General features: G+C 41.3%; 1 protein-coding gene across 4 annotated transcripts in view; it reads right to left on the reverse strand.

Moving 5' to 3' along the window:
* LOC110488723 (diacylglycerol kinase theta) overlaps nucleotides 1-22,106 on the reverse strand; it is a 31,337-nt gene extending 9,231 nt beyond the window's left edge. The window contains exons 1-17 of one of the 4 annotated variants that reach the window (XM_036942871.1): nucleotides 21,991-22,106; nucleotides 16,757-16,793; nucleotides 11,307-11,386; nucleotides 11,033-11,132; nucleotides 10,663-10,748; nucleotides 9,739-9,870; nucleotides 9,472-9,625; nucleotides 6,202-6,264; nucleotides 5,784-5,884; nucleotides 5,118-5,329; nucleotides 2,133-2,217; nucleotides 1,717-1,771; nucleotides 1,512-1,573; nucleotides 1,267-1,417; nucleotides 1,027-1,065; nucleotides 383-498; nucleotides 98-249 (exon numbers count right to left, since the gene is read on the reverse strand). In XM_036942871.1, coding sequence (XP_036798766.1) covers nucleotides 98-249; nucleotides 383-498; nucleotides 1,027-1,065; nucleotides 1,267-1,417; nucleotides 1,512-1,573; nucleotides 1,717-1,771; nucleotides 2,133-2,217; nucleotides 5,118-5,329; nucleotides 5,784-5,884; nucleotides 6,202-6,264; nucleotides 9,472-9,625; nucleotides 9,739-9,870; nucleotides 10,663-10,748; nucleotides 11,033-11,132; nucleotides 11,307-11,386; nucleotides 16,757-16,793; nucleotides 21,991-21,996 — 1,631 coding nt within the window. In that variant the 5' untranslated portion in view covers nucleotides 21,997-22,106. Of the gene's footprint in view, nucleotides 1-97; nucleotides 250-382; nucleotides 499-1,026; nucleotides 1,066-1,266; nucleotides 1,418-1,511; nucleotides 1,574-1,716; nucleotides 1,772-2,132; nucleotides 2,218-5,117; nucleotides 5,330-5,783; nucleotides 5,885-6,201; nucleotides 6,265-9,471; nucleotides 9,626-9,738; nucleotides 9,871-10,662; nucleotides 10,749-11,032; nucleotides 11,133-11,306; nucleotides 11,387-12,929; nucleotides 13,158-13,443; nucleotides 13,985-16,756; nucleotides 16,794-21,990 lie in introns of those variants that run through there. The other 3 variants (XM_021561050.2, XM_021561048.2, XM_021561049.2) reach the window with 3 other exon arrangements.
* Nucleotides 22,107-22,967: the final 861 nt, after the last annotated feature.

Raw genomic sequence — 22,967 nt, forward strand, 5'->3', positions numbered from 1 at the left:
GCGGAAAATAAACATTGCACAACACAGACCCCCCTTCTACAAACACAACAGCTGTGACATCACACTGCTGAATGAGGATAACCACCATTTGTCTCACCCAGACAATGGTCCCCCATTGGTCATGTCAAACACTTGGTGGGGGTTCAGAAGCTTCCGGAAACCATAGAGGAGCTCTCTGCCCTTCAGCTCACCGCTCTTAGGGTTGACAAACACCAGTAGGGGCGAGTCACCTTTGGGTAACTTGTTGTGCTGCAGGGGAGTTACAACAACAGCAATGTCAATAGAGTAAAGCAAGCCGGCTTCTTTAAAAAGGTTCAGTTCACGTAAATTACACATTCAACTGGGATCTGGGTTTGTTTACGTCACATTGATGTAGCATTACCATGATCTCTGGTAGGACAAGAGAGGTGAGCTGCTGGTTGCTGACAGACGTGTCTTTGGCTAACATGTAGATCCTCTCAGCCTCAGAGAAACACGATATCTGCAACACCACTGCACCTTCAACGCAGACAGATAGACAGGCAAACCTCAGAATCGATGAACTCCCACATTCAATGTTATGATGACATTTACGACTTTGTATGTAATGCACTAAAACTGCTCCGCATAGAAATCGCTTATTATAATAAAGACGTCACAAGATAAATGGCTGTGGGCCATACAGCAGGCTTCATATAAATGGACCATTTAGCTCTTGGGCAGTGGCAGCAGCAGTGGGGCACTCACAGTCTGTAAGAAAGGGACTTATGTAACACTGAATGTGGCAGGAACCTGCTGCAGTGGCCTGCGGCAAAAGAGCAGCGACTTGAGCAGTGTCAAGCAGAGAGACAGCCCAGAACAGGCCGTCTGGGGATGGATGTGGAATGAGGGCATAGGGAGGGGGACAGGGAGGGGATTGTGGGGAGAAGAGAGTGTGATACTTAGGAAGGGGACAGCAGGATTAGAGAGGGGGACGAGATGGAGGGGGGGGGGGGTGGAGAAGGGAGGGTGGTGCTCCACTGGCTGTTTCCATGGCGACGTACACACCTTGGTTCCCGTAAACATGTGTGATGGTGACCAAGTGACCTATGGAGAAGAGCAGATTCACATCTAGTCAGTTAACAATTTTAAATAACATTTAAAATCAACTATAGTCCATTTCAAGGAAAATGTTCAGGAGGATCTCTGTGGTAAAGTGAAAGGGGGACAGCACTGAACCTTATGGGATTCTGTCCATTTTATTTCTTGCAAAGGAGCAGAATCGTGATCCGATGTGTGTAGACTCACTCTTGATAGCTAAGTGCTCCTGTAGCAGGTCTGCATATTCCTCCTTGCTCAGCTGTACAGGCAGTCCCTCTAGAAGCAGGTTGACCTGCACAATCCTGTTCCTGCTCTCCACGATGTAGAAACGGGTCTGGTTCATCTGCCTCAGGGAGATCTGTCAGAAACAAAAAGACACAGCTATAATTACACAAACACCCCCCGAATTACCCATAAACTTGAATGTCAGCTTGAAGTTCCTCATACTGTACCTTCCTTATCTCCTGCAGTTTGTCCAGCAGCAGCTCGTGGCCTGTCAGCACTTGTCTCTGAACTGGGATGTGGAGAAAGAAAAAACACACACCATCAATGAACTTTGATAAGATACAATAAATGAAGGCATATAAATAAGAGACTTCTTATTTTATGGAAAAGGACAGTGTTGATGTATAGGTCAGACATATTCCTGTTTCTTACCTTGCTTACTGCCCATGTAAACCTCCACAAGATTGAAGCTTGATGGGTCTTCATTCTGGAGAAAAGAGCATCGCCAAACAAGAGTATTGAACTAGAATTGTCATTAACAGATACATATTATAGTCAGAGCAATAGTTCAGCCATTAATTTAAACTTCCGGGTACAATACATTTACATATTAGGCATATAGCAGACACTTTAATCCAGAGCATTTTACAGGAGCAATTAGGGTTAAGTGATTTGCTCAAGGGCACATCAAGAGATTTTTACCTAGTCGGCTCAGGGATTCGAGCCAGCGAGTTACTGGCCCAAAGCTCTTAACCGCTAGGCTACCTGCCGCCCATACAATACTTATGCCAAGTTGTATTTAAGATAGAGTGGCTGTGTTATGTTGGTGACCTGCTGGAAACCTGTACCTGTTTTCCCAGTTGAGTGAGGACCTCCTTAATGACAGAATCCACAGTGCTGTTCTTGGAGATGGATATGTACGCCACAATAACCCTGTAAACAGACCCAGGCAGTAGCAATGGAAGATATCAAAAGGTATGGTTTGAGGGCAACTGTCACCTAGTCGGCTCGGGGATTCGAACCAGCGACCTTTGCATTACTGGCCCAATGCTCTTTTGACCAAAGCATTTTCTGATGCCTAATGAGTCCTTTGAGATTAACTCATTAGCGCATTTGAGATTTGTGCTAGTGATGTGATTATATCAGCTGGGCGAACAGGTTTAGGTTAATTAAATATTGTGTGGATGAAGGGCGGGTGGTTGGCAGGCGGGTTGAATAAAGAGAAAACAATATATTAAAAAATACATACATTTATAATTCTTGTGCAATTTACATCTAGCCTACATCATAGGCTACATTAAGGTTTTTCTTTAATTATTTTAGGCTATCTGGTATAAGTGCTTAAGCCTAAGCTTTAAGATCTAAATGCACATGCACCAAATAGCCTACACACCAATCACCGAATGCTTTTGGGAATGGGCAGAAAAAGTTAATCCACGGAAGCAAAAAGGACAATGTCACAGTTTAATACAAGAGAAAAGCTGCAACATGGAGAGTTGAAACTAAAAAGGGAGGGCCAGAAGAGTAACGTTTGGGAAAGATTTCGTGAAGTGGGAAAATAGAATTATAGCAGGCTATGTTATGTGATGATTGTGAGGTGCTACACAAATTCGACAGCCACAAGACAGGGACTTCAAATAGACCTATGGCAGGTCATGGGAACTGGAGCCTACTGTTCAGATGGGTTACATTGAAACTGTAGGTCTATAACCTCTCACACAGCCTTAATATGAACTCCCGCAGAATTAAGCATTTCTTGCAGTAAAATGATACACTAAATGTAGGCAAAATTTTGACTCGGGAACAGGAGTGGAGAAATATGATTTATTTCAGCATCTTGAGAGAATGCGCAGTTAGATATAGTCTGTAGTGGTGCTATCTTTACCAGAATCATAAAAGCTGACAGTATTTCAACCACGTAAAGTATGCATCCAAGCCGAACTGAAATCTTAGAAACATGTTGGGTCGTTTTCACAGCTTTCCATTTCCTTACAACCGGTCAAATATTTGTTTGCATCCCGGTTAGTGAGCATTTCTCCTTTTTTTCTTAAATTTTACCCCCTTTAGATACCAATTTCGTGGTATCCAATTGTTAGTAGTTATACTATCTTGTCTCATCGCTACAACTCCCGTACGGGCTCGGGAGAGACGAAGGTCGAAAGCCATGCTTTCGACCTTCGAAAAGGTCAAAAGGTCGAAAACAAAAATATAAACGCAATATGCAAGAATTTCAAAGATTTTACTGAGTTACAGGTCATATGAGGAAATTAGTCAATTGAAATAAATAAATTAGGCCCTAATCTATGGATTTCACATGACTGGGAATACAGATATGCATCTGTTGGTCATCTGTTGATACCTTAAAAAAATGGGCCTCAGGATCTCGTCACGGTATTTTTGTGCATTCAAATTGCTGTTGATAAAATTAAATTGTGTTCGTTGTCCGTAGCTTATGCCTCCGAAACAAAACCCAACCAAGCCGCACTGCTTCTTTAACACAGCGCGCATCCAACCCGGAAGCCAGTCGCACCAATGTGGTGGAGGAAACACCGTGCACCTGGTGACTTGGTTAGCGTGCACTGTGCCCGGCCCGCTGGTGCGCGATGAGACAAGGATATCCCTACCGGCCAAACCCTCCCTAACCCGGACGACGCTAGGCCAATTGTGCATCGCCCCACAGACCTCCCGGTCGCGTCCGGCTGCGACAGAGCCTGGGCGCGAACCGAGAGTCTCTGGTGGCACAGCTAGTGCCCTAGACAATGCAGTGCCCTAGACCACTGCTCCACCCGGGAGGCCCTGAGCATTTCTCCTTTGCCAAGATAATACATCCACCTGACAGATATGACATATCAAGAAGCTGATTAAACAACATCATTACACAGGTACACCTTGTGCTGGGGACAATAAAAGGCCACTCTAAAATGTGCATTTTTTTTTACACAACACAATGCATGCAATTGGCATGCTGACTGCAGGAATGTTCACCAGAACTGTTGCCAAATAATTTAATGTTCATTTCTCTACCATAAGCCGCCTCCAATGTTGTTTTAGAGAATTTGGCAGTACATCCAATCGGCCTCACAACTGCAGACCATGTGTATGGCGTCGTGCGGGTGAGCGGTTTGCTGATGTCAACGTTGTGAATAGAGTGCCCCATGGTGGCGGTGGGGTTATGGTATGGGCAGGCATAAGCTACGGACAACGAACACAATTTAATTTTATCAACAGCAATTTGAATGCACAAAAAAACCGTGACGAGATCCTGAGGCCCATTTTTTTAAGGTATCTGTGACCAACAGATGCATATCTGTATTCCTAGTCATGTGAAATCCATAGATTAGGGCCTAATTTATTTATTTCAATTGACTAATTTCCTCATATGACCTGTAACTCAGTAAAATCTTTGAAATTCTTGCATATTGCGTTTATATTTTTGTTCAGTAAAGATTGAAGCATTCATTCTATTGATTTATGACATTCTGGTGAGCAAGGGTTTATTTAGTCTTCTAGGGCAACATATAATGACAGAAGAGAAGCTGATGTATCTAATTATAGACAAGTTGACTAACAAATAGCTTACCAAAACTTTGGAAATTATAAGTAGAAACATATCTAAATCAGGCAAATCGTTCCGCCGTCGTTGACTGTAACCCACAGCGCATTTTCTTTATTAGCGGGTTAGGGTCAGGTGCAGGCCTCAGACTTTCCATTTATCACATATGGTTGGGCGGTTGCGGATGGGTTAATAGCAACTACAGGCGGGTGAACAAACAGCTGACCCATGCATCACTAGTTTGCGCCATAACTGAGCAGTTTCCCTATACATTACTCACTTGAGCCAGCCGGCATAGATCCTGAGGACCTCGGTTTCCTGAGGTTTGGCCCTTAGGAGCCACGCCTCGGGCACATTCTCCTTAAAGATGGCCTTATCGGGGGTGCCGTTATGGTTGAGGACGTCGTCATCGACTAGAGCCTGCTGGCCGTTGTCTTGGAGCTCATATTCCAGGGGGTCATCTGGGATGTAAAAGGCCCTCAACGCTGACTCCTGCAGACAAGGATTAGATCAGGGACTGGTGACCCTCCTCCTGGAGAGACCTATTGGATGTGCAGGCTTTTACTCTATCCCTGCTCTAAGAAACACACCTGGCCTGATTCTACTGATCTGATTCTACTGAGCTGCATGTCAGACCCTTGATTAGAAGAATCAGGTGTGTTAGAGCAGGGCTGGAGCCAAAGCCTGCTCTCCAGGAGGGTTGGCCTTGGATTAAGTTGTTCAAAACTATTGTCATTATCATCATTATTGATGTTACTAGTGATAGTAGTATTGGTGATGATAGTATAAATATTATTAGTACCCGTTGTTGCTGTAGTAGCAACAATATTAGATCAGTATTACAGTAATAGTAGTAGTAGGAGTTGTGGTAACACAAATGAATGCACTCTTAAAACAACGAAGCACTTAGTGTAAATCTGTTTTTAGTGAATGGGGAGAATCTCACCACCACTTCCACATTCTTGGTTATCCGAGGAATGGAGACCAAACGGAAGTGGCTACGCTTGACTGCATCATCCCCATCAAACACCTTGAGAACCTGCTTCCCTGCAGTTTTGCACACAACAAAAATATTTAGACCAATGTGATCAATTCTATGGACCTGTATGATTAGGATTAGGGTAGACTTGGATTTGATAACTAAGCATTAGCAAATGCTGCAGAACATCAGGAGTGGTAGGACTACTGTTAGCTTAGTGTCATGCTCTAAATAGCAGAGCTAAAGCATTTTAAAATAACTTTAAACCAGAAACGTTAGGGAATCTTTTTTCTAGCTGAAACATGGGAAAAATCATATGTTTACATGTGACTTCAATGGTGACATGCTTGGCTAAATACTGTGTGACAACTCATCCTGTACCTACCGGAATCTGGTGTGGTTCCCAGTTGGCTCTCCTTTGTAGGTCTGTCAGCATCTTCCAAGTTATCTGATGAAGCAAAGTTCAAGTTATAGGTACGTGAAGGCAAACAACGATGAAATAGAATGAACGTTACATTTGCTACAGGTTTTTCCCACATACTTTACATTGTTTCACTTCTGTGTGCAAACAGTCTACTGAAGAATGGATGCCTCTTTCGTTTCAGGTTAAAGCACAATTTCACCATTGCTCATCTTGTTTGACAAATGGCTTGTGACTCATCTTGTCTGACGTAGAACAAGTGACCAACAACATGTTGACACTTGCTCCAAGCACCTCTCATTCCTGGCAGCCTAGGTGCCCAAGTACGAATGTTTAAAAGGGGAGTGCAATTTGCCTGTGTGGAGTTAGCAGTGAATGAATTAGGCCTATGTCTTACACTACCAAAATGGAAACTCATTTTCTTGATTTACACTGAACTAAATTATAAATGCAGAATTCAACAATTTCAAAGATATTACTGAGTTATAGTTCATAAAAGGAAATCAGTCAATTTAAATAAGTTCATTATGCCCTAATCTATGGATTTCACATGACTGGGAATACAGACAATGATTTAATTCAGCTTTTATTTCTTTCATCACATTCCCAGTGGGTCAGAAATTTACATACACTCAATTAGTATTTGGTAGCATTGCCTTAAAATTGTTTAACTTGGGTCAAACATTTAAGGTAGCCTTCCGCAAGCTTCCGACAATAAGTTGGGTGAATTTTGGCCCATTCCTCCGGACAGAGCTGGTGTAACTGAGTCAGGTTTGTAGGCCTCCTTGCACGCACACGCTTTTTCAGTTCTGCCCACAAATTTTCTATGGGATTGAAGTCAGGGCTTTGTGATTGCCACTCGAAATACCTTGACTTTGTTGTCCTTAAGCCATTTTGCCACAACTTTGCTTTGGGTCATTGTCCATTTGGAAGACCCATTTGCGACCAAGCTTTAACTTCCTGACTGATGTCTTGAGATGTTGGGATGGTGTTCTTTAGCTTGCAAGCCTCCCCCTTTTTCCTCCAAACATAACGATGGTCATTATGACCAAACAGTTCTATATTTGTTTCATCAGACCAAAGGACATTTCTCCAAAAAGTATGATCTTTGTCCCCATGTGCAGTTGCAAATCGCAGTCTGTCTTTTTTTATGGCGCTTTTGGAGCAGTGGCTTCTTCCTTGCAGAGTGGTCTTTCAGGTTATGTCGATATAGGACTTGTTTTACTGTGGATATAGATACTTTTGTACCGGTTTCCTCCAGCTTCTTCACAAGGTCCTTTGCTGTTGTTCTTGCTATTGATTTACACTTTTCGCACCAAAGTATGTTCATCTCTAGGAGACAGAATGCGTCTCCTTCCTGAGCGGTATGACGGCTGCATGGTCCCAAGGTGTTTATACTTGCGTACTATTGTTTGTACAGGTGAACGTGGTACCTTCAGGCGTTTGAAAATTACTCACAAGGATGAACCAGAGTGGTGGAGGTCTACAATAATTTTCCTGAGGTCTTGGCTGATTTCTTTTGATTTTCCCATGATGTCAAGCAAAGAGGCACTGAGTTTGAAGGCAGGCCTTGATATACATCCACAGGTACACACCTTCAATTGACTCAAATTATGTCAATTAGCCTACCAGAAGCTTCTAAAGCCATGACATAATTTTCTGGAATTTTCCAAGCTGTTTAAAGGCACAGTCAACTTAGTGTATGTAAACTTCTGACCCGCTGGAATTGTGATACAGTGAATTATAAGTGAAATAATCTGTCTGTAAACAACTGTTGGAAATATGACTTGTGTCATGCACAAAGTAGATGTCCTAACCGACTTGCCAAAACTATAGTTTGTCAACAAGAAACTTGTGGAGTGGTTGAAAAATGAGTTTTAATGACTCCAACCTAAGTGTATGTAAACTTCTGACTTCAACTGTACCTTAAAAAAAAAAGTGTTGGTGAATGGATCAGAAAACAAGTCCGTATCTGGTGTGAACATCATTTGCCTCATGCAGCGTGACACATCTCCTTCGTATAGAGTTGATCAGGCTGTTGATTGTGGCCTTTGGAATGTTGTTCCACTCCTCTTCGGTGGCTGTGCGAAGTTGCTGGATATTGGCGGGAACTGGAAAATGCTGTCGTACAAGTCGATCCAGAGCATCCCAAACTTGCTCAATGGGTGACATGTCTGGTGAGCATGCAGGCCATAGAAGAACTGAGAAAAGTTCAGCTTCCAGGAATTGTGTACAGATTCTTGCGACATGGGGCCGTGCATTATCATGCTGAAACATGAGGTGATTGCGGCGGATGAATGGCACGACAATGGGCCTCAGGATCTCGTCACGGTGTCTCTGTGCATTCAAATTGCCATCGATAAAACGGCATTGTGTTCGTTGTCCATAGCTTATGCCTGCCCAAACCACAACTGCATGGGACATTCTGTTCACAACGTTGACATCAGAAAACGACTTGCCCACACAACGCCATCCCGGGGATTCATCCGTGAAGAGCACACTTCTCCAGCGTTTCTGGCAAGAGCTCTGGTGGACATTTCTGCAGTCAGCATGCCAGTTGCACTCTTTCAAAACATCTGTGACATTGTGTTGTGTGACAAAACTATACATTTTTGCCATGTTTCATGAGCTGAAATAAAAGATCCAACAAAGATAATGCTCACCTAACAGGTGTGGCATATCAAGAAGCTTTTTAATCAGCTTCTTGATATGCCACACCTGTTAGGTGGATGTATTATCTTGTTAAAGGAGAGATGCTCGCCAACAGTGATGTAAACAAACAACAAATTGTTGTGCGTATGGAACATTTGTTGGATCTTATTTCAGCTCATGAAACATGGCATTACCCAACCAACTGTTTAAATGCTCTGTGGTTATATTTTTGTTCAGTCTTTCCATTGTGTATATTTTTTGTCCAATTTAATATTCCTTTGCATGTACATTTCTAAGAGTGAAACAGTTGCTGAGAGGATGTGACTTTGGATAGGGAGGGGTAATGGATTTATTTTTTATTTTACCTTTATTTAACTAGGCAAGTCAGTTAAGAACAAATTCTTATTTTCAATGACGGCCTGTTCAGGGGCAGAACGACAGATTTGTACCTTGTCAGCTCGGGGATTTGAACTTGCAACCTTCCGGTTACTAGTCACTCCTAGTTACTAGTCCGGTTACTAGTCCAACACTAACCACTAGGCTACCCTGCCGCCCCATGGATGTTGGGGACCACAAGCTTACCCAGCTCATTCTGGTAGCTCTCAGAGATGCGGTAGCAGTGCATCTTGCTAAAGTTCCTCGAGCATATTCGCACACAAGCAGGGTGAAGAAGCATGTTGCGTAGCCGTCCCAGACCGCACTCTGGCGGCACAATGAGATAACAGGCAGCGTGTGTCTGCAAAGTATGACACAAACACTGTTAAAACAAGCACATGCAACATGCTGTCTGGCATTATTAGCTACAGTAGTTTTTTGTGGCGATACTTTTATTTTCGTTTTGAGTCTTACCGTAATACCACACCACTGACACCGCATCCCCGCCAGGACGTCTGAGGAGCTACAGGTGCGCCGGCAGATCTCACAGCGTGCACCTGAAGGAATGTTCCCCTCCCGCCAGTGGTGGGGGAACGTATCCTTGGCCAAGAGGATTAAAAAATAATTTATTTTTTATTTTTTTAAAGACAACCGACAGACATGTTACAATTACAAACAAAAAGTAGACCAGTCAAAACATAGGAAGAAACTCATTATCCTGTTGGATGTGCTTTTATGTCAACCTAAAAGGACCAAACATATTTGGTATTGCTCAGCACAGCTGTAATTTCTCTCAGGTCGTTCCAGTGTGATTTCTCAGAATCAGGCCCTCGAAGCCTCTCTATGGAACTCTCCTATGGAGGATTCCTCCCTTGACAGTGGCAGGTGATAAATGTGATTTTCCTGTGTTTTATATATATTTTTCACACTACGGAGGTTGGAATGATACTGTGAAATACTGCCTGAAATTTCAGCCTGTTTTGGTGGGATGGAGTTTTGGCCTACCTGGTGACATCAATAGGCAGTAAATTAGTTATTAGACCAATAAGAAAGAGAGTTCCAAACCTCTCTGTCAGCTAGTTTTCAGCTTTCCCCTCCCCACTCAGCCCACTCCTAGACAGTCCTAGCAAAAATATTGCTTCAGAAATGTCAATGCTTCTTTTCGACCATTGTAATTGAAAACAATCACAGTAGGGTATTTAATTGTTACCCAGAAATGATTTGATATTGAGATAAGAGTGGCTGCATTGGACTTTCATTTTAACTCAAAAGTGCACTTGTCTTTTGTTTTGCTTCTTTGCCTAATGAGTTTATAGTATCTTAACATGACACTGGGGGGAATTAAATTAACATTGTGAACAGAATGCACCTTTTAGACAGAAGGCTTGTGATACTTACAAAGTCCTGACTCCCATCCTGATGACAGAGACGGCAGTCGCCACAACTGAACGTAACACAGTCATAGTGGGCATGCAGCTCACAAACTGAAAGCAGAACCAATGGTTACGTTACTTCTGTAAAAGTCACTACTAACACTGATGGACTGGCTCCCAATCAGACTTCCCCCAAGGAAGTTGAAATACAATTTGAATGTACATAGAATGTACTTTGTGTGTAAACTTGTGCATTTACTTTGTCATGTAGCCTATCTACACATATGCTGAGGTTTAGCTTGCTACATTTCACTCATGTGTTCTACAAAAGTGAACCTGCAAAACCTTGGCCATAAGTTGTACATTGTATGTTGTGAAAGCTCTTAAAAACCAACCTTCACAACGAACGGCAGTGTTTCCCTCCAGATGCTTTCGACACACACAGCAGAATCTCTTTTTCTGCCCTGCTGGACCAAAGCAATGGGCGACAGGGACCTGGAGTTCACAAATGGACAAAAAAAAAGGAATATGACCAAAAAGACAATGACAGAGGATTGCCGTGCCAGCATGCACTCAACGGGAGCATGCACTCAACAGGAGCATGCAGTCATCCATCAGATCACAGGCAGTAACAGAGCAGTGTAACCTTATGTTGTAAGTGTCACTCACCCGCACCTGTGTTGGGGCCATGCATGAACACACAGTCCTCACCATCTTCAGGCACTTTTCATGGCACATAAAGTTACACACTAGCGGTGGGAGGAGACACCAAATAACAGTCAGTCAGTCGGGGCGCATCAGGAGCATCAGTAACTAGGCTATCCAAAATCCCATTCATATTCTTGTAATTAGATTTAGTTGTAACATCGTCTATGAACCACCTTTCAGTGTTCCCCTATATTATTTTAGCAGCCGTGCACCGCTAGCTAAGATACAGTAACTTTATGCTAGCCAAAAAAATGTTTTGTTAATATATGATTGGCTGGTGATGTCATTGAGATCAAGATATCAAATTAAATTGTCCTCAATTTTCAGATGAGTTTCAAAGGAAGATAACATAATTAAATGTTTATATATTTTGGAATAGAATGTCCTTTTACCACCCCTGCTGAAATCAATTCTAAAGGGAAACATTGCCTTTCTATAGGCTAATGCATTATAAATGCATTAGTAATGCCTTCACCCAATAATGCATTATGGTATTTGCTAAGCATTCACAGTAGCCTAATAGATATACGTATCTTCAAACTCAGTCATAGTGCATTACATAGAGCAGAGGTTTGTCACAAAGGAGCAGTCGACCTCAAGCTGGCTAGGGAGGCTTTAGGCCTTGTGCATCCATTGCCCTCTAATAAGGCAACCTGTCTAACAACAAGAGTTAATGAGAAGCATCCAATTTCATGGAGGCGACATGCAGTATACGCTTCAGGTACTAGTCCAGCATAGTTTTGCTAGAATTTGACACATTAACAAATAGGCCGTTACTGCATTTAAGTAGGCACATTAGTCTAAAATATAGCACCATTGTAGCATTATACATTTTGTATGCTGTGTCTAGGATGATATGCTTTTACAGATGCTCTGCCACTGCTCTCCAGCATCCAGGTCCCTGTTGCCATGCCGACCAGTTAAAATATATCTGCAGCTGATTGCGCAACAGAGGCTTTGCATCTCCCCTCTCCACTCTGCATGGTTAACACTGTGTGTTATCCATAATCTTCTGTTGTGTTGTGCAGTGCTGCTCCTATATGCTTTAGTGCTAGGCAAGGGGTAGCTTCGCATACTACATGTTCTATTCACGTTTTCAATCTTTTTCAAGGGAGCAATATTTTTTGATGTCAACCATGATGGATAAATCATGTAGGAAGAGGGAATTTACTAAATTCACATTAATTGATAGAATCACAATGTCAGTCTGTGCATGATATTGGCATAGCCCTAAAAGCCAGTGATTTTCCACATACAAACAAACTCATTGGACACAGAACCAAGGCACCTTTTCTCTCTCTCTCTCTCTCTCTCTCTCTCTCTCACACACACACAAGCATGCCATCACCCTGAGTACTGCTCTATGAACATACTGTACACGATGACAATATCTAGAAAAGTTGAGAACATAAAAGCTTTTATTTAAGCTCATAATGATTAAGTTTGTGCATCCATTCAACAATTCAAAGTGAATTACCCAATGTCAAATACATTTGACTTTTCAGTTGAGCGGTTTCAACTCAAATAGTCTGGCCAAGTTAAGATACAAAAACAACCGTCACGTTCTCATGTAAACCAACCTACCTTCACAAACGAATCCGTTAAGACTCCATATGAAATCACTGCAGTTGTGGCAGAACGTTGGCTTGGTGAGAGTCACTTTCCTAAAACTGTGTCCGGGTGCGCTGACCTGGTACCTTGAGCGAGAGCCAGGGGACTCTGGAGGCTTTTCCCTCACGGACAAGGGGCTAACGGGTGGACTTTCCATTATGGAATTATCATTCTTAGCTCCAGCGCTGTCTGCCATCGTATCTGTGCATCACAAGGGTCGCGTACAATGAAAACTTAGTTAGTTCAAATATGTTTCCGCTGGTAAACTAGCGAGCTCCAAGCAACGCGTTATCCCCCGCGGCTGTGTCATTCATTACACCTTGGAACCAGATGCGCCAGCTGCTGAAGCCATAGCGGGCATGACGTTAGCGAGCTAGCTAACAACAATAACGTTAGACATGGCAGTTAGCTGCATTGCAAAACATTTTATAAAAAATACGTCTTGAATGATCCAGAACGACGGTTAATTCACAACAATACACTTCACCTGAGTCTTGTCGCTCGTCACCTGGAAACATTAAAAATAAGCTTATTGACTAACGTTAGCTAGCAGGCTACATTTACTCGCAAAAAAAGGCTAGGAAGAAAGCAAGTTCAACGAAAATCCATCAAAAACAACGTGTCAAGCTGACTAATTAGCTCATTTTTGCGCCCGCAGTTTTCATAGCTCTGTGTAGTCGTTTACATCCGCCCTCCGCGTCCAGGCAAAACGAGTGAGTGACTATCGTCAGAGAATATTACCAAAGACAGCACAGTATGAAGATAAGCAGAAACTGCTTCTCCAATAGAAACCCCCGATAACGTTTGTAGGCGATGTCATGGCGACGTTGGCTAGCTAAACTCAGACGCAGAAAAACGACATCGGGTTAACTGTCGTCTCCAAGTACCCCTGACTGCAATGAATTTAAACTATGTCAACTGGGTGATGATACCGCCATATTTTTGAAAGACAGGAATGAGGTTTCTATAGCAGTTTCCTGTATTGAAGACTTTTCCTTCGTTTCAGGTTTGAAAATGTATATCAATAAGTCAGTCTTATTTCCACTCAAGGATTGTGTTTTACAGGAAGTATATGGTATCCCAATTAAAGATTAAGTTTACTTATCTTGGAATTGTTATATGCAAGGATGAAAAACAAAGGAGTGAATTAAACTTTGACCCCATTGTTGAGAAAACAAAGAAGACATTTTACCTCTGGTTGCTAAGAGATATTTCGTTACACGGTCTGGTTTTAATGTCCAAAGCTGAAGGGTTATCCAGATCGGTTTATGCCTCGTTATCACTTGAATTATCCCCTAAAAATTGTAAAGGACTTAGATAAGATTCTTTATAATTTGATTTGGAGGAACAAGCCTCACTATCTACGGAAAGATATTCTCACCAATACCCAAGAACATGGATGTCTTGAGGTTTTAGATTTCAATATTCTAAATAATACTTTTAAAATAAATTGGATATTAAGAAGCAGAACAGTATTTGGAATGTCTTCCCTAAGTATTTATTTGACTCTGTTGGTGGTTTAGAATTTTTGCTTCGATGTAATTTTGATGTTGATAAAATCCCAGTAAAATTGGCTAAATTCCACAAGAGGGCAAATTTAGCTTGGATGTTAGCGTATAAACACAATTTCCCCTCACATATTCTTTATTTGGAACAACAAAGATATACAATTTAAAAATAAGTATATTTTTTTCATAACTGGTTTGAGAATAAAATTATTTTGGTTGGTCAGTTACTGAATGAGGATGGATATCTACTCTCATATTGGAAATTTCTTGATCATTTTAAAATTCCAATCACCCCGAAAGAATATGTAATTGTTTTTGATGCGATTCCAAGGGGGGGTTGTATCTCTTTTAAATTCCTCTGTGGTTCATGTAAGTAACATAGATTAACATGAAAATATATTAATTGGCAATATTAACATCAAAGATAAATGTAGTAATAAACAAATTAGGAATATTGTTTGTGATACTACAATTCCCTCAGCAAGATTATTTTGGTCAAATATCTATGGTGATATACAATGGGGGAAGCATGGAAAATTGCTAATAAATATTGTATCAATAACAAGGTAAAGGAAGTTTCATTTAAAATGTTACATAGAATGTATACTGTGAAACATGTTTTGGAAAGATTCAAGCTGAATATTGACTATACATGTGATTCTGTGGAATGGAGGAGACCACTATGCATTTGTTTTTTGCCTGTATTTATAGTAGATTTTTTTTGGATTGACATACAGAATTTTTTTACAAAAAAATAGGACTGGTTGTACTATTTAATGGTTTTGATATAATTATTTATTTCAGAAATTCTGACATAAATAAAGAGGTAGTATATTTAATTAAACTGCTAATAATACTAGGTAAATTTCATATTCACAAATACAAATGGTCGAATTCAAAACCTAACTTTTTTCACTTTATAAATGAATTTAAACAATATGGTACTACTTTAACTAAAATGAAAAACAAAAAGGCAATTAAACTTGTTGTATTAATGAATATGATTTGTTTGTTTAGGATTCCTGGCAATGTAAATAGTTTGTATGTATGCTTGTTTGCATGTGACTATTCCTCTTGTTTGTTGATAGGGCTATTAGGGCTATTATTATACGTTGTAATTATATTGTTTCATTGAGCTCATATATATACAGTCGTGGCCAAAAGTTGAGAATGACACAAATATTAATTTTCACAGTCTGCTGCCTCAGTTTGAATGATGGCAATTTGCATATACTCCAGAATGTTATGAAGAGTGATCAGATGAATTGCAAAGTCCCTCTTTGCCATTCAAATTAACTGAATCCCAAAAAGCAATTTCCACTGCATTTCAGCCCTGCCATAAAAGGACCAGCTGACATTATATCAGTGTTTCTCTCGTTAACACAGGTGTGAGTGTTGATGAGGACAAGGCTGGAGATCACTCTGTTATGCTGATTGAGTTCAAATAACAGACTGGAAGCTTTAAAAGGAAGGTGGTGCTTGGAATCATTGTTCTTCCTCTGTCAACCATGGTTACCTGGACGGAAACACGTGCCGTTATCATTGCTTTGCACAAAAAGGGCTTCACAGGCAAGGATATTTTTGCCAGTAAGATTGCACCTAAATCAGCCATTTATCGGATCATCAAGAACTTCAAGGAGAGCGGTTCAATTGTTGTGAAGGCTTCAGGGCGCCCAAGAAAGTCCAGCAAGCGCCAGGACCGTCTCCTAAAGTTGATTCAGCTGCGGAATCGGGGCACCACCAGTACAGAGCTTGCTCAGGAATGGCAGCAGGCAGGTGTGAGTGCATCTGCATGCACAGTGAGGCGAAGACTTTTGGAGGATGGCCTGGTGTCAAGAAGGGCAGCAAAGAGGCCACTTCTCTCCAGGAAAAAAAAGGGACAGACTGGGGCATCTTCTACATCATCCTGAAATATATTGGAGGGGGGGGTTAAGTCTTTAAACATTGGTTTAAGACTATACCACTCATCTTATGACACCTACCTGTAGTGTGTTTTGTTTTCACCGCCTTTTACGATCTTTCGACCTCAGTGACCTTAGTGAATGAATGACATACATTCAATATGATAATATATTCAGGTCGTTCTGGCTACAGTTAAACAAGTGATTTTAAGGATGCAAAGGAAATGTTTTTATAATGTTTAAGACTCACAGCATGAGAAAGTTCTGCAGGAGAACTAGGCACCACCATTGCCTAATTTGCTGCATGTTTTCCTTTGAAAAAGAAAATCACACAATTGGATGGGGATCCCAAAAAACATTTTATCCACTAGTGATGAGAATTTATAAATACCTGAAATCACTGCTTCCATTGCAATGTACAGAACGTACTGTAAGTTAAGAAAGAGTAGGTTGTTAAGTTTGATAGTCATGACAACAACAATAACAACAATAATGATGATAATAGTAAATGATACCCCCCCGAATATATTTCAGGATATAGAAGACGCATGTTTTCACAACATGTATGTGTTTAGCTGGACCAGAAAATGTATTTTCGACTGCAAACACACCATTTCTCACATCAATGCACTCACATGACAAAAATATTTCCTTGGACACTGTTTCAAAGCAATGTGTATGCTTTCTTCTTAAAATGTGTTTTGAAGTTTTTCTTATTTATCTTCAGTTTGCAGTGTGGACAAGTTACAATTACTTTTCTTGACTGGCCATGCATGTTGGGACCAGGGGCCTGTTGCACAAAACTAGGATAAGGGATTAAGCCAGGATATCTTGGTGATCCTGGCTCAATTGATCCGTAATCCGGTTGCACTAAAGATGGATAGGGGGCAGGAGGATATGTTATGGTATAAATTACCATGGAGATTTATTCTGTGGAGCTAGCCTGCTCCAGACCAGGCTAAATTCCAGGATCTATTTAATCTCATCCCTAATGTCAGTCAGCAGTCACCACAAATGGAAACCAATAGTTATTTCACTGCTCACTATACATTGTTATCACATATAACTAGACCCACTGTTATTTAAACGTTTGTGATCATTAATTTCAATGATTTTGGATAAAAAATGATTTTTAGATGATGTTGCTATCATTAGATAATTTACAGTTTCCCATAGACTATAAGGCTATATATAAAATGCTAGAATATTAGGGCCACAGAGGGGAAAAAAAACACAAGTCATAATATTGTAACCAGTTGTTTTAAAGGAGGACAGTTGTTAAAATGACAGATGTGGGGCATTTCGTGAAATTGTACTTCAGTATGGTTTCATAAACAAAGACATGCTGATGTGCCAGAATATTAAGTATCACATTGTCATAAGTATCAAAACTGTAAAAACAATATGTAGCTTTTCTGCAGAAAGAACCAGCCTCATAAATTTATGACTTTATCCTTTTTCTTCAGTGTGGCCCTAGTACTCTGTCATATAAACAAATACACATTCCATATGAATATAAAAACACAATGTGTAACATTATGTTCCTTTATTGAATAAGGACAAAACAAAGCAGGTAAACCATCAGCTCCTTTCAAAACTGAAGTCACAGTGACTCTACAAGATGGAAAGCACAGAATCTAAGCATATTATACAAAATGATACATATACAGACCTTTGAATGTGTATAACACACCCTGCATGTCTGCACACTAAAATAAATGCAGGACAAATCCATACACATCAACTGAACAGACAAATGAATGGATGCAGTAGCCTCCCTGCAGCCTTGTATTACACACAGTATACCGCACAAACATCATAAGAGGCCAAATTCGTCAAAAAACGAACCCAAAAAAACCCAAATTCCTCTGCCACCGCAGGACATATTTAACCAAAATTGAAAGCACACATACTAACTAAAATAATTCAACACATATTGGTCCCTCAGCAGCCGACCACTGTCGTCATCAGGGAAGATTGACGGATTGTCCCAGTCCATGGCTGGTGGCACTCTGGGGGCCCTCTCCTTCCTCAGGCAGGCCACATTGTGGAGGACAGCACAAGCCACAGTAATATCACATGCCCTAACAGGGCTGACCCTTAATTTGTGAAGGCAGTGAAAGCGTGCCTTCAGGAGGCCAAAGGTCATTTCAACTCTGGCCCTGGTCCTGGCATGGGCATGGTTGTAGGCCTGCTGTGCTTCCCGGGGGTCTGTGAAAGGTGTCAGGAGAAAAGGCTGGCAGCCATACCCCCTGTCTCCCAGCAACACACCAGAGAATTCACCTGTCAACACAAAATCTCATCATTACTACCTCATAAACACAGTGATATTCTTGACACAGCCATGATGGTTATAAATAGGGGTTGTGTGGCTTACCTTGTGATAGGCACTGATAGATTTCAGAGGCCCGAAAGATTCTGGAGTCATGGACTGAGCCAGGCCATTTTGCCACAACATTGCTGATCACACAGTCAGCATTGCAGACCATCTGAAATCATAAGATGAGGAATATTACACCAATCAATGCACATCACTGGCAATGCAGAGTGTTCGTCAATGGACAATATCAAAAAGTTATGTTCACCTGAACATTAATGCTGTGAAAGGATTTCCTATTCACAAAATCAGCCTCATGGGCACCTGAGGGGGCTTTTATCCTTATGTGTGTGCAGTCCACTGCACCAATGACATTGGGGAAACCTGTCACACAAAGTAATGAGTATCCTACTATGTGTTAACAGTTGTCCTGTAATTTGTAGATCCTCTTACCTGCAATCCTATAGAACTCCTCTTTGATGTCACAGAGTCTTCTGTGGCCAGGGAAGGAGATGAAGACATCTGCTAATGCTTTGATAGCCAGACACACACTCCTTATTGTGCGGCAAATTGTGGCCTTGTTCAGCTGTTCTGCATCCCCCACTGAGTACAGGAAGGCTCCACTAGCAAAAAAGCGCAAGGCCACACAAACCATTTGCTCCACACTCAGTGCATGGCTCCGTGCAGTGCGGTGCTTAATCCTGGGACCCAGTAGTCTGCATAGATACCTGATGCCATCTGCAGAAAACCTGTATCTTTCATATAGATGGTCATCAGGGAAGGCCAGTGGGTCCAACCGGTCCCTGAAGACCCTTTCTCACCTGAAGGCTCTCCTCAGCACAAGTGCTTCTTCATCCACCACATCTCGCACGAATGGGCATGCCATTGTCAGAGCAGAAAGGAACACACAATTTTGGGCCTTCATATAGGCTAGTGGCCACACCTGGTGCTGGGGGGGGTGGGCAAAAGAGGGCGATGCCTTATAACGATGACTTGGTTGTACTGATTGCTGGGAAAATAAAAAAAAACTTAGAAAGATGCCACCGTCCTGTGTGCTCACAATAAGAGCTCATATGTCATGGCTCACTTGACTTTACGAGAATATACCTAATTTTTATTTTGAGCTGTGTCATCTTCTTGGAGCTGGGGGAGGAAAGAAAAATAATGATTAATACATTTGTGTTACAGTTAGCATACAGTGTACATTGAAGGCATATCTCACCTCCCTCTCAAGTTTTTTTATTTCAAGGTCCAGTTTCCTAATTGTCCTCTTTTTTATTTCGAACTCCAGTGCAAGATTTTCCATCTTTTTCTTCTTGTACTGAATGTCTATGTCTGCCAGTTCTATTTGGCACCGGAGGTGGTTGCCATACAACTTTCTGATAGCTTGTGAGCTCTGTGAACACAATACAATTAGCGCAGCTGGAATTTGGCAGGATGTGGTGTCCTTTTATTAATACGCACTATGTTGCCAGGCTGGTTTTCCCACTGTATAGCATCTGGGTCCTGTAAAAGAAATTCGATTTTTTGATTTTGATGAGGACTCCTCACCATTGTAGAGTAAATAGTACTTTCACAGTCTTAACATGATACCTCATGCCTTCTGGAATCCAGAGAGATGGTCTCCTCCTCATCATCGTCGCCATCATGTGCTGTTGCTGCTGCACTGGGGCCTTCACCCTATCACATTTAATCGGATTCATATTGAAGCTAGTAGACAAGACATGCCAGGCCTACAGTATGCCTTTGATGGAGTACTCACTGGATCAGCATCGTCTGGTGCTTGTGCTGGTGGCTCTAACAGGAACACAGTGCTGCCAGACACTGCAAGGCAATAGGTAAACCAAAGTCAGACAGTCCAAATTGATTCAATATGAATGTGGTTGTATCCCATGTAGAGATGGAAGGACATACCTTGAATGAAGCGGGTGGCATCTTGGGAGGAACCTATGCTCGTCTCTTTCCCCCCAGGGATCCCCTCTAAGACGGGCCTGCCTTTATTTAGCTCCAAGGCCATGTCCTCTGCTGGGGTAAGGTCAGCCTTTGGTGACCCACCACCCGTGCCTTGTCTGTGGGTATTCTTTTTCACTGCTAAAACAGTACAGACAATGTGTGAGCAGGCACCTTCTGGGTACAATATATGCTTGTGCTTTGTTAAATATTAGTCAGGGACCATACCATTCTGCAGAATGTTCTTGTATTTGATTTTGACCTGCTGCCATGTCCGTTTTGGCCCGTTCATGTTTAATCTACACACACACACACACACACACACACACACACACACACTTAATGGAGTCACACTGCAAAAAATTACTTGGTATTTTTGTCTTGTTTTCAGTAAAAATATCAAAAATTTTATCATAGCTTTATACAGTGTGATGGAGTTACTTTACACAATTTCACTCATATCTGCAGTGCATTTCAATAAAAAAAATTAACCGTTTCATAATTACAGTACAACTGCATTTTTGGAGATGTGAATTAAATATTTGAATTGTAATTGTGATGTTTCAGCGGAGCGGTGAGTGTGTAATTGTGCACTACTTACGCATTCAGGCGGTCTGCAATACTTTGCCACGCTTTTTCTCTTTGCTTTATCACTGTGGCGGTGTTGCCTTTCTTCTTAATTATATCTTTTACCTCCTCGTATGCCTCCATGAGGATTTGTGCTTCCGACGGGGAAAAGTACGCGGCTCTAGTTGCCATGGTAAATCAGTTAATCTGTGATCTGTGGCGGGGTCTATTTGAGTGAGCCGTGAGCGCGCACCTATCCAGGATTGGTTTCACCTGGCTTAATGAATCCGTGTCTGCTCATCCTGGCTTGGTCTTTGTGCAACCAATTAAGCCTGGACGCACATGTTTTGGCTTCATTGAGCTCAGCTGAGTCATTTATCCCGGATGTCTTAATTCTACTTTTGTGCAACAGGCCCCAGGTGATTTCATAATTGTATATACTATGTGTAGGCTGTGTAGACTCGCTATGTGTAACTAAGGGAATGGCATCAACGATACACATTTAGAGTCAGCCAAACACAACAAGGCATACATTGAAAAAAACACAAAAAAATCAACGATCTAATCGATTGCATAACTGTACATGTAAACCTAGGTCTACTGCTTAAGTAGGCAAATTTGTCCAAATAAGATTCCCTCAATGTAAGCAATTAGCTAGCTCACATGCAAATGGGTGACAATTAACGATATGCTAACATTGGTGCGGTAGTTGGTCATATAAAAATATACCACTGCACTGGTATAACATGAATATTACAAAGTAGATTATGCATAATGACATTCTCACTTACTTCCATGGTTTATATTTTTATCCATGTAGGTTAGGTTCGATTAAGATTCGCTTTCGTTGAAGTTGATACCTTCGACGCCCACATTGAGCCCGGCCCCGACGTTTGACTCCGCCCACATTGAGCCGCCCCGAACTGCACACTGCAGTCTCATCGTCTCGCGCAGAACTGTGCATGTGTATGCCGTCAAAGACACTACTACTTCGATATAAAAAATTGTTCAAGTTGTTCAATAACCTGGGTTAAGAAAATCTGTGATATTAACCCATTTAATCCCATCAGTCACAATACTGAAGAAAAAAACACTTTTGTACGTTACAGGCTCTAGAGAAGCTAAAGTTGTATTTATCAACAAATGTGTTATATATTATGCCTTATTAAGGTGTCAAGTATGATTCAGAGAAGTTTCATATGATTTCTCAAAATGGTCACAAGACCACAAGCATAAATCTCCAAGGTGTACTTTCACAGATGAATTTGGCACCAGAAGTCTAAATTCAACAGCTTAAAAAGAAAATACATTGTTGAAATTTAAAAATATTTTATTTGTAAATACACTGAACAAAAATATAAAGCAACGTGTAAAGTCCTGGTCCCATGTTTCATGAGCTGAAAAAAAAAATCCCAGAAATGTTCCATATGCACAAAAAGCTTTTTTTGTCCACAAATGTGTTTATATCCCTGTTAGTGAGCATTTCTCCTTTGCCAAGATAATTCATCCACCTGACAGGCTTGGCATATCAAGAAGATAATTAAACAGCATAATCATTACAGGTACACCTTGTGCTGGGGACAATGAAAGGCCACTGTAAAATGTGCAGTTTTGTCACACAACACAATGCCACAGATGTCTCAAGTTTTGAGGGAGTGTGCAATTGGCATGCTGACTGCAGGAATATCCACCAGAGCTATTGCCAGACAATTGAATGTTAATTTCTCTAGCATAAGCTGCCTCCAATGTAGTTTTAGAGAATTTGGCA

Source organism: Oncorhynchus mykiss, chromosome 14 (assembly GCF_013265735.2).
Source record: "Oncorhynchus mykiss isolate Arlee chromosome 14, USDA_OmykA_1.1, whole genome shotgun sequence".
Lineage (NCBI taxonomy): Eukaryota > Metazoa > Chordata > Actinopteri > Salmoniformes > Salmonidae > Oncorhynchus > Oncorhynchus mykiss.